A 15268-nucleotide genomic window follows, 5' to 3' on the forward strand; every position below is an offset into this window, starting at 1 on the left:
AAATGGTTTCTGAAGATTAGCCCTGTGTAAATGCAAACATCCTCTTCTCTGAGTCAGAATCTTTAGTTCTGAACTGTAGTTTGGCTGTGCTGTGAGAGCCTGACTCAACAAGATTTCAAATGCAGTTTTTTATTTGTGGTATTTTATATCTCACATTTTCTCCTCTGTAGAGCTTTAATTAATACTTTATGTGCTTCATAAAAGGAATAGGGGGCTAGCTCTAATATAGGGAACTTTCAGAATAGAAACATAATAGATATGAAAGCAAGTTCTCATTCTCTGTTGGAAAAGTTAATATTTTAATGAATCATTAGCTTAACAATTTTTTGAAGCCTACAGTGAATTTATTAGAAGTTATTTTGTATACTTTATTTTCAGAATGTAAATTTATTAAAATGTTTCTGAAAGCAGTGTCTGCAAAAGCTTTCTTAAACTTTCCTAATTTTTGTTGAAAGTGATTCATCCGTTTTAGCAAATACTGAGATTGTGCTAGGGTACTGTCCTAGGCTCTGACAATACAGCACTAATCTAGATGTGGCACCTCCTCTCATGTGCTCAGTATATGTAATAAGATACAGGGTGTGGATTAATCTGTGCCATATGGTCCTTCATAATGAAGGTAACCACATACTGTATATTGGTTTGCCCAAGATAGTCCTGGTTTACCTGTTGTTCCAGTGTCTCATCTGATTTATCATCCGTCCTGGACAAAGGTATCCTGGTTGAAATGATAAATAATATGGACATCCTGATTATAACGGAACTTACATAGTAACATTTATTGTATGCAAAACATGAATAAGGCAAAGTCTTATGAGGTTACATTGATACTTCACATGAGTCTATGAGATAAGTACTGTTATTATCATTTTCCAAATGAATAAACTGTGGCATGGAGAAATTAAGTACTGTAATGTGACTAAAGTGATAGCAGAACATGCCTTTGATTCCTGGCAACCTGAATCCTATGCTTGTTCTCTTAACCACCACGGTAGGTTGTCTTTCTGCCATAATACCTGCCTCTTACAAGGAATGATAGGAAGGACTTTAGATGTATTATCACATTTAATCACAATATCCCTGTGAAGTAGATGGAATTTTTTGTATTTGTTTTACAGATCAAGAAAGTGAGGCTTAAAGGGGTTAAATAATTTGTCCAGGTACGTAAGAGGTGGATTCAGGATCTGAATCTTCATGTATCCAGCTCCAAAGTCCATGCTCTTAACCACTCTCTAGTACAGTGATGGCGAACCTTTTGAGCTCGACGTGTCAGCATTTTGAAAAACCCTAACTTAACTCTGGTGCCGTGTCACATATAGAAATCTTTTGATATTTGCAACCATAGTAAAACAAAGACTTACACTTTTGATATTTATTTTATATATTTAAATGCCATTTAACAAAGAAAAATAAACCAAAAAAATGAGTTCGCATGTCACCTCTGACACGCGTGTCATAGGTTCGCCATCACTGCTCTAGTACTTAGGACTAGTTTACAGTGTTTGGCAAGAGTTATTACATAGCTTTAAATACAGCTTTATTATAATTTCCAATATTAAATAGTATATAAATAATAATGTTTTAGTCTTAGTTCAAGTATCACCTGCTCAGTGAGGCCTTGCAGTCTGGCCCCCAACATTTTTGGGCCTCCATACCCTGCTGTATTGTTTCCCATAGTTCCTCCCTACCACTCTCTACCTATTACATAGACTAATTATGTATTATATTTATTGTTTGTGTCCCCAATAGTTTATAAGCTCCAGGGAGGCACAGATTCTTACTTGTTTTTTTCACTCATGTATTTCCGTTGCCTGGGACACTGCCTGGCAGGAACTCAGTGACTGTTGATAAGTGAATGAGCTAAATATTAGGACATTTATTATAGTATTAACTGCTTTTGTTTAATTCCCTAAACTTGACACTTAAATTTCTTCTACGGTATACCATGTAATTTTGTCAAGTTGTTTAATAAAAGTACTGAAATTAATTGTATATTCTGTAGGGTTTTTTTCCCCCCTCTGCTTTTATAAATATTATATCTCTTTCAGGGAAAGGCATCAGAGAAGCTTTCTGAAAACAGTAAAATATTAATCTCCATGGCTAAGGAAAACATACCACCAAACAGCCAACAGACCAAGGGTTCCTTAGGTATGTCATTAGGTGTGCTAAATTGATTTTAAGATATTCTAAACAGGCTTTTGTGAAAGAGCTTTGTCTTGTAAGAAATTAAAGGTATTTTTAGAATCATGGTAACTCTTTCCTTTCTGAAATCTTACATGCGAAATAATAATATATACTGAGAACCTTGTACCTTTTTAAAAATGCTATTGCGTTGATTATATTTATGGGATTATAGCAGTAAGTATAACTAATAAAAAATTAATTGAAACATTTGAGTGTGTGTGTGTTTATGAGAGAGAGATTGAGAGAGAGTGAGAGAGTTAGTTATTGAACAAAAATGGACTTGCCTTTACTTAAAAATCAAAAAAATATGCTTAATGGATACAAAATGCTGTTTAGTGAAAGACCATTTTATTATTATTTTTAAATTTTTTATTTTTTGAAAGACCATTTTAATTGTTAATGACTATAAGAGTTGTAAAGAAATTAATTCTGCAGCTATACTAATTCTTTGATTATGGTTTGGTATGGCAATATTTGTAAACTTTTTACCATTTTTTCTAATCAAAAAATTTGTTGATTATAAGGGGATGTTGGCCAAGAGATTGAATAGTTAGTGGGCTCTTTGTCTCTACTAGAAAACCAGCTCAAAGTGGACCTCAGTAAATACATAACGCTTTCAACTCTGATTTTCTTAAAAAATTATTGGCTAGTATACAGCTTTAGTGAACTTAAGTATAATACATATTTTGGTTAAGTTCCTTAATCTCTAAGGCCCTCAATTTTTTTTATCTGTAACATAAAGGAGTTGGATGATCTTTTAGTCCTAAATTTTTCTGAATCAAAAGTTTGATTCTAAATATAATATTTTAAAAGTATAATGGCAGGTTTTCTCAAGCACTAAGGTCAGATAGAATTACTTTGAAATTCTGAGGTTGCATGTTGCTTTGGGCTGTGGCTGTCATGGCCTTGTGACCTAGCACATGTTATTTAATCTGTTCCTCATCTTAAGAATTGGCATTTTGCCGAAATCGGTTTGGCTCAGTGGATAGAGCGTCGGCCTGCGGACTGAAGGGTCCCAGGTTCGATTCCGGTCGAGGGCGTGTGCCTTGGTTGCGGGCACATCCCCAGTAGGAGATGTGCAGGAGGCAGCTGATCGATGTTTCTAACTCTCTGCCGGGGTCCAACCCCAGCAGGTCCAGGGGTTCCCAAAGGCGTAGACGGAGTCAGCGAAGAAGGAATGACACGGAGACAGCGTTCAGTTGATCAGCAGCCTAGCCAGGATCTCCAGCCAAGTTCTGGTCTCGATCTCCAGAGAGGTTCTGCTCTGGATCTCCAGCCAGGTTCTGTGTCCGTGTTGTCTTGCTAGGTTCTCCAGCCAGGTTCTCCAGGTTCTCCAGCCAGGTTCTGTAGCCAAGTTCCCTCGCTAGGTTCTCCAGCCAGGTTCTGTCCAGGTTCTCCAGCCAGGTTCAGTCACCAGGTTCTAGTCAGGTTCTCTTGCCAAATTCTGTAGTCAGGTTCAGTCCAGGATCTTTTGCCATGTTCTCTCCAGCAAAGTTCTTCTGTCTCTAGAGAACGTTCTGTGTAGGTTCTGTGCCTAGGTTCTGTCTCTTGCTGTCTTGTTACATCTGTATTTATACCAGTTGATTCAATCCTATCAATCTCTATTACAAAGGTTAGGGCGTTTCTTATCTCCATTCCAGGGAGTAAAGATTATGTAGCTTAAGCATGATTGTTCATAGTTAAAGTGATTAATTACCCGCCTGGCACTTAGTTGAGGGGTTTTATTCCCTCCCTAACTTCAGGGGAAAATTTCTACCTGGGGAAACAACCTTTCTCAGAGACCTTGGTTAAAACACATAGTGCCAAGAAGGTGAGCAAACATATTAAGAACAGTATGCCATATATGCCAGGTCCTTTGAAACAGCAAAGATGGACCGGCTCCCGGCAACTCTCTATCTCTCTCCCTTCCTCTCTGTAGAAAATCAATAAAATATATTAAAAAAAAAAAGAATTGGCATTTAACTTAAAAGGCTACTTTGGCAATAATCTATCTATACTAATAATCTATACTAATAAAAGGGCAATATGCTAATTAGACCAGGTCGACTGGACATCTTCCGGTCATCCAGTCCTTCTGGGCAAAGCCACGGTGGTGGGGGCCGAGGCAGAGGCGGTTAGGGGCGATCAGGCTGGCAGGAGAGGGTGGTTAGGGGCAATCAGGCTGGCAGAGGGGTTAAGGGTGATCAGGCAGGCAGGCAGGTGAGTGATTAGGCGCCAGTGGTCCTGGATTGTGAGAGGGATGCCTGCAGGGATCGGGTCTAAACCAGCAGTCGGACATCCCCCAAGGGGTCCCGGATTGGAGAGGGTGCAGGCCAGGCTGAGGGACCCCTCCTCCCCCATGCACGAATTTCATGTACTGGGCCTCTATTATGTGTGTGTGTGTGTGTGTGTGTGTGTGTGTGTGTGTATATATATATATATATATATATGTATGTATATATATATATACATATTCCTAATATGCAAAGTGTCCCCTTGGGAGTTTGACTGGGAGTTCAGTCATTTGCTATGACGTGTGCTAACCACCAGTGGGTGGTGCGGAACAAAAGAAGGTCCGGACCAGCAGCCAGCAGCCCCCAGGGATTCTACCCATTCACGAATTTCGTGCGCTAGGCCTCTAGTTGAATACATATGAAAAGATGACTGCACATAATTGGTAGACAATATTTTTTTCCCGACCTCTTTTACATCTTTTTAAAAGTTGGCTTTTGACTTTTGAGAATTATATTAAGAATTACTCTTTTATTATTACATTCACAAATGATGGTGAGTTTAAAATCGAAGATACAGTGACCTCTGCCTGTTCCTTGGGGCTCTGTCCTAGTCCCTCTTTTCATTTCATACATTCTGGTTTTATTTACCGTAAGTGTATTCATGACTCATAAACCTCTATCTTGTTCCCAATTTTTTTTATTAACTACAGATCTATATATTTAATTTCCTATTGGACATCTTTACTTGGATGTGATGACCTCAAAATCAACATGTGCAACATTGATTTTGTTCCTCTCAAACTTTTGGTGCTCTGGGGAGCTGGTTGCCTAGTCTTCCTTGACTCCTCTCTTCCCTTTATAGTCTAAGCAAGTAATTCCACACGTTGAATTGATTCTAATGCCTAAACCTCAATATGTTTACTTTTCTCTAATCCCATAGATGTTATTTTACGTGGGCCTCCGTTGTTTCTCACTTAGATTTTTTTCTTCCTAGTGTTCTTTTGTTTTACAGTCTACCCTCTCTACTCAGTCCCTTCACTGCCCATTGATATCCTTCCAAAAACCAAATCTCTGCTTCAAACCTTTCAATGGCTGCTTGTTTCCTGTATGATGATTTTACCCTTTTATTACTTTTACCACATTGTGTTGGTCATTTTTGCCTTGTGCTCCTATAGCATTGGTTTTTCCCTTGAAGAACAGTTTTGAACTTGTTGCACAGTCTATTGGCTGCCAGCTTGCTTGACACTGTACATTCACTGCCTAGCACAGTGCGGTACTTAGAGAAGATACTTTGAATGGAGTGAAGGTCTCCATTGCAAAAATAAATAGTTCTCTTGGATGTGTGGGATTTACTTTTCATGGAATATTTTCTTTTATTGCCAACTGAAGCAGTAATTATTTTTGATGCTCATTGAGTTTTATTAAAGAAGAATATGTAATTAGACTAATTTTATACCTTATCAGAATTCAGTTACTGACCTCTTGCCTGAATAACTGTGGCCTTAAAATTAGGTTAAATATGTAATTTTTGATAATGGGAAAAATATTATTTGGCAGTAGTTTTCCTTAGATGGTCTTATCTAAGAATTATAAAACAAACTGGAAATAAAGATTAGTTTTGGAAACTATATATTGAATTAAAACTGTGATACCATACTTTGAGTAATTAAGCATAGTAGCTATTAGAAATATATAAATGGGAAATATTCATTTTAGCTAATGAAAGCAATCTATTCATAACTCATAGTTCAACTCTCATGCAACAGTACGTTTTTATGATTTTGTAAATTGTTGTGTTAGATATTGATGATATTCATGGATAAGGCTTATCTCTGTTGCTCATTCTTTCACCATTATACCTCTCACAAAAGGATTTGAAGAGCATTACAATGACTTCTGATACCAACTACCCAAAGTCTAAACTTCACAGATTAAGGGCACAGTCCTCCTCAAGACTCCACTTACCTAAATCACCAGATGCAAGTTCAGGGGTCCACAGGCCATCCTCACTTCTATCCAGCCAGCTACAAATATGGGGGGGTTTACACTACCCCTCAAGTTTGATAATTCACTAGAATGACTCACAGAACTCAGGAAAGTGGTATACTTACTATTATAGTGTTGTCAGAGCAAAAAAATATAAATCAGAACCTGCCAAAGGGATAGACGCATAGGGGATGGTCCGAGAGAGTCCAAACATGAAGCTTCTGTCAGCCTCGGGGATGCGTCACTCTCTCAGCATATCAATATGTGACAATGTAAAGACTGTTGTCAACTGGGATGCTATCTGAGCTTTGATGTCCAGTGTTTTTATGGAGTTTCATAGTGTAGTCATGATTGATTGAATCATTGCCCACATGACTCAATCTCTAGATCCCTTACTTTGAGGTCAGGCTGATGTCAGATGGCTCAAAGGTCCAAAGGTCCTATCACATGATTGGTCTTTTCTGGTGTGACCAGCTCCCATCTGTGCCATCTCTTTAGCACAAAATACCTAGGGGCTCACCATGAGTCACCTTATTTGTATAAACTAACAGGTATGGTCATGGGGATCTACCACAAAGACTTTTCTATCACTTGAAAAATTGCAAAGATTTGAAGCTACCTCCCAAGGTCCACTGCCATTTGTGCCCAGCTTTGGGCCACATAGCGGGAGCTACACAATGATCTGCAGTTGGTTGTCACTTGTGCCGGCCTTGGAGGGACTTGGGAGAGGCTGTGCTGCAAATTGAGGCTGATTTTTGACCTGCTGCCAACACGAGTCCAGAGTGAGTCCAAGTGCAGGCCCCTCAAGAGGAACACCTGGGACTCCAGCAACCCTCTATCTCACTTGGACATAAGCCATGCCAGTTTTCAGGGGCAGATGTTATGGGGACTCCTTGGCTATTTTACCCTGAACTGGAAGCCCAGTGTGAAGCTGGGACTCCTCGCCTTTTGGGAGGGTACTTCTGAAACTGAGATATCCCTTCTGATTCTTTTTTTTTTTTTTTTAAATATATTGATTTTTTACAGAGAGGAAGGGAGAGGGATAGAGAGTTAGAAACATCGATCAGCTGCCTCCTGCACACTCCCCACTGGGGATGTGCCCGCAACCAAGGTACATGCCCTTGACTAGAATCGAAGCCGGGACCCTTCAGTCCGCAGGCCGAGCCACTGAGCCAAACCAGTCAGGACCCTTCTGATTCTTAATCATCGCATTGTGGGTGCAGGCCTGCCCATTCTGCATTTCTGCCTTCCACCTGTCTCATTGTGGCTTTTGTGAATTATGTTTAGCTAGTTTTCAGGTAGTTCTCAAAGGTGATAGTTTGGTTCTATAATTTAGTTTGAATTTTGACTACTGTTGTGGGAGGAGGTGAACACAGTGTTTACCTACTTTACTATCTTGACCATCCTAGTGCGGTAATCACTTAGGAATTTACAAGGGCTTTAGGAGCCCTGTGTCAGGAATGGGGTCAAAGACAAATATTAGAACAAGAAATGCTCCCGTGTTCTTATCACTTAGGAAATTAGAAGGGTTTTAGGTGCTCTGTGCCAGAACTGGGGGGTAGAGACCAATCTATATATTTTCTATTACCTATCAGCTTCCCAATCTTGTCCTTGAGTCTTGTTAAAGCAGCATTTTGTATAAAAATTCATAACTAGACTGTCTTCTTTTTCTATCTAGGGTAGCATATATCCTGTTTTGCATTTGAAGGTAGTACTTTTGTGATTAATAGTATAGGGACATGGCCATGACCTCTGGAGAATAAGAAGCAACCTAATGCATCTATTGACAAACCTGGAGCAGTTACTGTCTGCTGCAAAGGTTTCTAGTACAGATGCAAGAGAAAAGTATCCTTGCCCTTTCTGTCTGTCTGATTGTGGCAGACAAGATTGAATGGGGGAATACAGGAGAAAAAATGGTGACAGAGGGATGAAACATGGAGAGAGAATTTTGGCAACTCAGAAATAATGTTGTAAACAAAGAAAAACCTGTGGTCTTTTTCCCCAAAAAAGAATCTGAAATTTCAGTTAAAAAAATTAGCCTAGTCTGGTGTAAAACTGTTAATAATCCACCTTATCCCTGAGTGAAAGGAAAATTAATTATGTATCAGACTGATTGGTATTTGGAGTGATTATGGAAGGTGTCAAATAGCACTGTGTTATATTGAAATTATTAGCCTCCTTGTTTCTGGTCTAGATTCTGTGCCTTTGGTCAAGCACTTAAGCTTCTTAACAGAGCTTGCCTATTAGACAGGCCTGTCTGTAAGGCTAATGTCTGGAACTTAGCTAGTAAACGGTTTTCTATACTGATACAAAACTTTCCCTAACTGATAAGAGTAGTTCATTGTCCCTAAACTGTTTGTATAAGCCATGTGATTTCTGCAGAAACGGCTGCTTTCCTTTTGGGGAGCCTGGTAGTGCTAGTCAAGAGGGTGCTATATGACCTTCTCACAATAGACACTAAGGGCACTAAGCCTGTAATGAGCTTCCCTGGAAGGCAACACTTCACATGGGTGGCCACAACTTGTTGGAGGAATTAAGAGTGTCCTAGATGATTCCACAGGGAAGAACTCTTGGAAGTTTGCATTTAGTTTCCTCTGGGCTTTGCCCCATGCACCGTTTTCCTCGGTTAATTTTGCTTTGGACGCTTTCGCTGTAATAAACTGGAAATGTGAGTACAATGACTTCTGCACACTTTGAGCCTTTCTTGTGAGCCCCCAAACCTGGGGGTGGTTTTGGAGGACTCCCAGCACTCTCCTTTTCAGTCTTTTCTGGTTCCTTTTTAGCGCTCTCACCTCTAAACTTTGGGTACTCCAAGAATTTGTTTTCAGTGTCTGCAGTCCCTAGGCGTTCTTTTCACTGTTTCTGGGCAGTATTTCTCACTTTTATATCAGAATGCCATTGTTCAGCATTTCAGGCTCCAAAATGCACTGGATTGATTTTGTCTGTCATGCTGTGAAGTCATTTTGGAAATTTGCAAAAAGATTACGGATTACTAAAATAAGATAAGAGATTTTACGCTATTACTAGAAATTATTTGACATGATTTTTAAAAATTCATTTTAAATACAGTTGAGTTCAAGGAAATTTGGAAAGAATTATAAAGAAGAAAAAATTACATTGTAATTTAAAAATAACATCAGAGCTCGGCTGGTGTGCTCAGTGGTTGAGCGTCAAACTATGAACCAGGAGGTTGTGGTTTAGCATCAAACTATGAACCAGGAGGTGGTGGTTTGATTCCTGGTCAGTGCACATGCCCGGGTTGTCGGCTGCTCCCCAGTAGGGGGCGTGCAGGAGGCAGCTGATCAGTGATTCTCTCATTGTTGATGTTTCTATCTCTCCCTCTCCCTTCCTCTCTGAAATCAATAAAAATATATTAAAAAATATCAGAAAGCATGCAATAGCAGAATTTTACATTGCAGAAAAGTTCTAGAGTTTAGACCAGGGGTGGGCAAACTTTTTGACTCAAGGGCCACAATGGGTTCTTAAACTGGACCGGAGGGCCGGAACAAAAGCATGGATGGAGTGTTTGTGTGAACTAATATCAATTCAAAGTAAACATCATTACATAAAAGGGTACGGTCTTTTTATTCAGTAGTTTTATTCATTTCAAACGGGCCGGATCTGGCCCGCGGGCCGTAGTTTGCCCACGGCTGGTTTAGACTAAGCTGAAAAATGTGGAGACTTTTGAAAGCAGACAAAAGGAAATAGTTGATTTTGTTTACTAATTTTTAGTTGCACTTTTTATTTTTTTATTTTTTTTAAATATATTTTATTGATTTTTTACAGAGAGGAAGGGAGAGAGACAGAGAGTCAGAAACATCGATGAGAGAGAAACATCGATCAGCTGCCTCCTGCACATCTCCCACTGGGGATATGCCCGCAACCCAGGCACATGCCCTTGACCGGAATCGAACCCGGGACCCTTCAGTCCGCAGGCCGACGCTCTATCCACTGAGCCAAACCGGTTTCGGCAATTAGTTGCACTTTTTAATTACCTTTTTTTTTTTTTTTTTTTTTTAGCATATGTAATCTTAGGTCTCTCTCTCTCTCTCTCTTTTTTGTTAATCCTCATCTGAGGATATTTTTTCCATTGTTTTTAGAGGGTGGAAGCAAGGGAGGGAGGGGAGGAGAGAGAGAAACATTGATGTGAGTTATACATTCACTGGTTGCTTTCCACAAGCACCCTGACCGGGAGTGGAGAGCAAACCTGAAATCCAGGTATGTGCCCTTGACTGGAAATGGAACTTGAGATTCTTTGGTGTGAGGGCTGACACTAATCATTGAGCCACACTGGCCAGCGCAGTTTCTCTTATTATAAACTAAATCCCAGACATTCTACCTCTTTTGTTCAGTTTGTACAAGTGGGTGATTTGTAATATCTTTTTTTAAAAAAATATATTTTATTGATTTTTTACAGAGAGGAAGGGAGAGGGACAGAGAGTTAGAAACATCGATGAGAGAGATCGATCAGCTGCCTCCTGAACAGCCCCCACTGGGGATGTGCCCGCAACCCAGGTACATGCCCCTGACCGGAATCGAACCCGGGACCCCCCAGTCCGCAGGCCGACGCTCTATCCACTGAGCCAAACCGGTTCGGCTGTAATAATATCTTTATACTTGAAGTTTGAGTACAATGTTCTACTCAGTTGATATATTCATATCTCTGATATGTCACCTGCTTAGGGAAAGGCCTGTTATTATTCATATATAATGCTTTCTCATGGTAATATAATAATGAAAAGAGGAAACTAAGTGTTCATGGTAATTGTTTTATAAAGTGTTTATTATGAGTGCTATCTTGAAGGTATATTGATTTTTAAAAAGGTTATATACTTTAGTTTTAAATATTATATATAACTCACAAATACTGTAGAAACCAAATACTTGTAATTGGTGTAGTTTTGAAGCATAATGTTGACTATCTTAGAGTCATTTCTGTTGTACTTGGTGAAGTGACATCACTTCACATTACTCTAAGATGACCCTAAGGCCTTACTTGCCACCAGAACCACCAGAAGACAGCTGCTCTGAATAAGTAAGTCTCACCATGTTTCTTAGCTCATTAAGTCCACTGAGATGCCATTGTTAATGCATAGCTTTAGGTGAATATTTAAATTGTTCTATATAATTCTTAATTTTATTTCTATGACCCATCTTTAATGCCATAAAATGATAGTGCTTAATGACAAAAATAAGAATTAAAAAGTTAGTAATTTCTGTTGACTAAATGTTAAATTAATAAAGTTTTAAATAATTCAGAAGACATATATTACTTTTTAAAAGACAATTATATTATTTGCATCAATGGTAAAAAGCAAATACTCCTGATAAATAAAAGTAAACAGTATGAACAGTATTTTACAAATGAAAATGAATCACATCTTTTTTCTATCACATAAGTCACCAAGCAAAATTGAAAAACAGCTCAGGAGAGGTGGCTCAGTGGTTGAGCATTGACCCATTGATTCCAAGTGCCTGGGTTGCAGGCTTGATTTCCAGTAGGGGGCATATAGGAGGCAGCTGATCAGTGTTTCTCTCTCATCGATGTCATTTCTCTCTATCCCTCTCCCTTCCTAAAATCAGTAAAAACATTTAAAAAAATCGAAAAACAGTAGTAAAAGCCACCTTAAACACATGACTTTTCAGAAAGCTGTAACTTACTTGTTCCCTGAGAGGAAAGCTCAGCATGTTGGGAGGCATCATTCTTGCTTCCTGTTGTCTTTCTTTGACACAGTAGAGCATCCTTTGTGACTACGTAACTACAGATGGGTAACTCTGGTTACCAGTAATTATGCTTCCTCTCTCTATGCAATCAGATGAAAAGCAAAAAGGAAATATTAAGAATAGTGTGTCCTTCCTTTCTCTTTTCTTATACTCAGACATTCATTTATTTATTCATTCACACCTTAATTCAGTGAACATTTCTGGGGTACAAGTTGTGTGCCAGGTATTATAAAATTGAATAAAGCATGGACTTGGCTTTAATGGATTTAAAAAATACATTTTTATTGATTTCAGAGGAAGGGAGAGGGAGATAGAGATAGAAACTCAATGATGAGAGAGAACCATCGATTGGCCACCTTCCACCGTGGACCAAGCCCACAACTGGTGCATGCGCTCCTGATCGGAATCAAACCCAGGACCCTTCAGTCTGTAGGCTGATGCCCCACCCACTGAGCCAAACCAGCCAGTTTATAGTTTAGTTTCTTTTGTGCTACTCCATCCTTACTGTAAGAATTCAAACTTTCTCTCTCTAGGCTTAAATTCTGTATCTTTAAAAATAAGGTTTAGATTCCTTTGTGAGGAAGAATGCCTTTCGAGGATGAGTTAAAATTCCAGGCATATGGAATGCTTTAGATTCTTTTGGAAAGAGACCTGGGAGCCCGAGTGCGAGGTGTCCTAAGGAATCTATACCCTCATTCATCAGGAGTTAAATAGGCCAGAAGTGTTTATAAAGAGAATGCCACAGTGTTTATAGTGGAAAGTGGAATTTAGTATCGCAGAAAAATCAAGAGATACTCATTTATATTTATACTACTTTGGCCTGTTTGCCCCTGAAATAGCTCAATGATGTAATAAAGCAGTGATATGACACTTCCATGATAAGTTCCCATCGTTTAGCTGCATTGTGAAGAATAAGGCACTCAAATGGTGATCATCAGTTCATACAGCAATCATTTACTTCATCTTTATTGGTTGTTGCTGATTCTAAGGAAACTTTATTTTTTTAGAAATAATTTTTTTATACTATAGTATTACATAATAGGACTAAAAAAGGTAGGGGGCTTTAAAAATCAAATCCTTATCTGATATCTATATGTCTTGACATAGTGTTTTAGTATTTAAAATATTTAAAAAGTATTTAATGTGATAACAGCTTTATTGAGGCATTATTGACATAGCATAAAGTTTACCCTTTAAATTGTATAGTTTAGTGGTTTTTATTGTATTTTTAAGTTGTGCATCCATTAATATTGTCATTACCCAAAATGTAATTTTATTTTTGAACTCTATGAAAATAAAAATCCTTTTCAAAATTGAAATTTTTCTTTAAAAATTATCCTCTTACTGAGTTTTGGTTTGGGATGATGAAAAATTTTTGATAGTGGTGATGGTTGCACATTTTGAATGGACTTAATGGCACTGAATTGTGAAAATGGTAAATTTTAAAATATATATATTTTTGCACAATAAAAATTAATATCCATTTATGTGTAATCAGAATTGGTAGCTGAACTTTAAAAGTTTTGGAAATTTCAGTCTGAGCAACACATGGACCTAATTTTTCTCAAACATGTGATAGCAAGGATATTCTTATAGGTTAACAATCTTGTTATTAATTTTCAAGTTGAAAACAGACATTAGCATGTTGTAAGTATTTTTATAGACATTTCAGTCGAATTAACTGAAGAAGTAAAGCTTTTCTTTGCTTTAGTTTTTTTGTCCTTGGAAAAATCAATGCAAAACCATTATATAAAGGGGAAATTAGTAAATATAACACACATGCACACATGATAACATATAGTAGCTGTTTATAGATGCATAAACAGTTTCTGGAAGGAGTCAGAAGAAACAGTAATGTTAGTTCTGGGCAGGAAAGCTGGGTGGCTGTTCATGGGTAGGAGTGATATTTTCCAACATATGGATTATTACCTATTAAAACATTTTAAATAAAAATTTTATTATCCTGATTCTAGTCTCAGAATCAGCATGACTGTGTTTCTTCCTATACTGTGCTTTGTTACAGGAGATTGTATTGAAATTAAGATTGGTTTGAAAATACGCTACATTACTTTAAGAAGTTGTTTTCTTTCTAGGACTTGATTATGGATTGAGTTTACCACTTGGGGAAGACTATGAACGGAAGAAACATAAACTAAAAGAAGAATTGCGGCAAGATTACAGACGCTATCTTACTCAGGTAAAGAGTTTTGTTAATTAGTTGAGTCTTAGGCTTCAGAAGTCATTGAGCCTGCAACCCCAGCATGTGCAGTTAACAGGAATCGAATCAGTGACCTCTTGGTTCATGGATCGACACTCAACTAGTGAGCCACACTGGCCAGACTTTAAGTTTTAAAATCCAATTTGCTTTTTAGGTTATAAGGTTATTTTAAACAAGCATGATGTTTGTAATCATCCTAAGATAGTCTTAGTTTTTTAACTACTTTGTAACTGTTGTTCCAAATTTATAAATGCTCTCTTATTTATTCTGATTTGCACATGGAGAGAAAGGACTTTGAATACATTTCATCAATGGTTTGTTTCCCTTGACTTTAGGGTATTACAGAAGCAAAGAGAAAGGTAGGGTTGCCTGTGGAATGTTCTCTAGATTTTTTTTTTTTTTTTTTTTTAGATCTAGTAGCTTGCAATCATTGGAATCTATTATGTTGCTGCTCTCTCATGGGAAAAATAGCTTCATTTGTGGTTTGAGACTTTTGAATGGCACCATTTTATAATTTTGCTTTTAGCAAGATGACATTATAATTTTCCATTAATTCAGTTAAGCATTATTTTTGATTTCTGCTTTGCATTTGTTTTTGTTGTTTTCTTATGCATCCTTTAGAAATATTCTGCATCTGTAAGTTCATTTGTTTTCATCATACTAGTTTTGTTCTTCAAATTATGTTATAATCACATAAAGATTAATAAAATAGGATATTCAAGATGTTCTAAAATGTTTTTGAACTGTGTATTGTCAAGATTTGGGTGACTAGATATTTTTGCATCCAAACATGCAGATTGCATTTGTAAATGTATATTGGAAAACAAAGACAAATAGTCTTATAGAACTATTTTTAAAAATAGTCTCTTACATCCATTTATCATTCAACCAACACTTTTTAAACACTTACCATGAAGATGAATCAGGTATGAATCCTGTCTTC

At 37.7% G+C, this 15268-nt stretch overlaps 1 protein-coding gene across 1 annotated transcript in view; it reads left to right on the plus strand.

Annotated features, from left to right (window-relative positions):
• Positions 1-15268, plus strand: part of CSPP1 (centrosome and spindle pole associated protein 1) — a 99538-nt gene that overhangs the window by 7867 nt on the left and 76403 nt on the right. Inside the window, exons 3-5 of the mRNA XM_081111629.1 lie at positions 2049-2148; positions 14201-14304; positions 14661-14684. Of these exons, the coding sequence (XP_080967755.1) occupies positions 2049-2148; positions 14201-14304; positions 14661-14684 (228 nt within the window). The remainder of the gene's footprint in view (positions 1-2048; positions 2149-14200; positions 14305-14660; positions 14685-15268) is intronic.

The sequence above is a fragment of the Myotis nattereri genome (assembly GCF_964212035.1).
Source record: "Myotis nattereri genome assembly, chromosome: 17".
Lineage (NCBI taxonomy): Eukaryota > Metazoa > Chordata > Mammalia > Chiroptera > Vespertilionidae > Myotis > Myotis nattereri.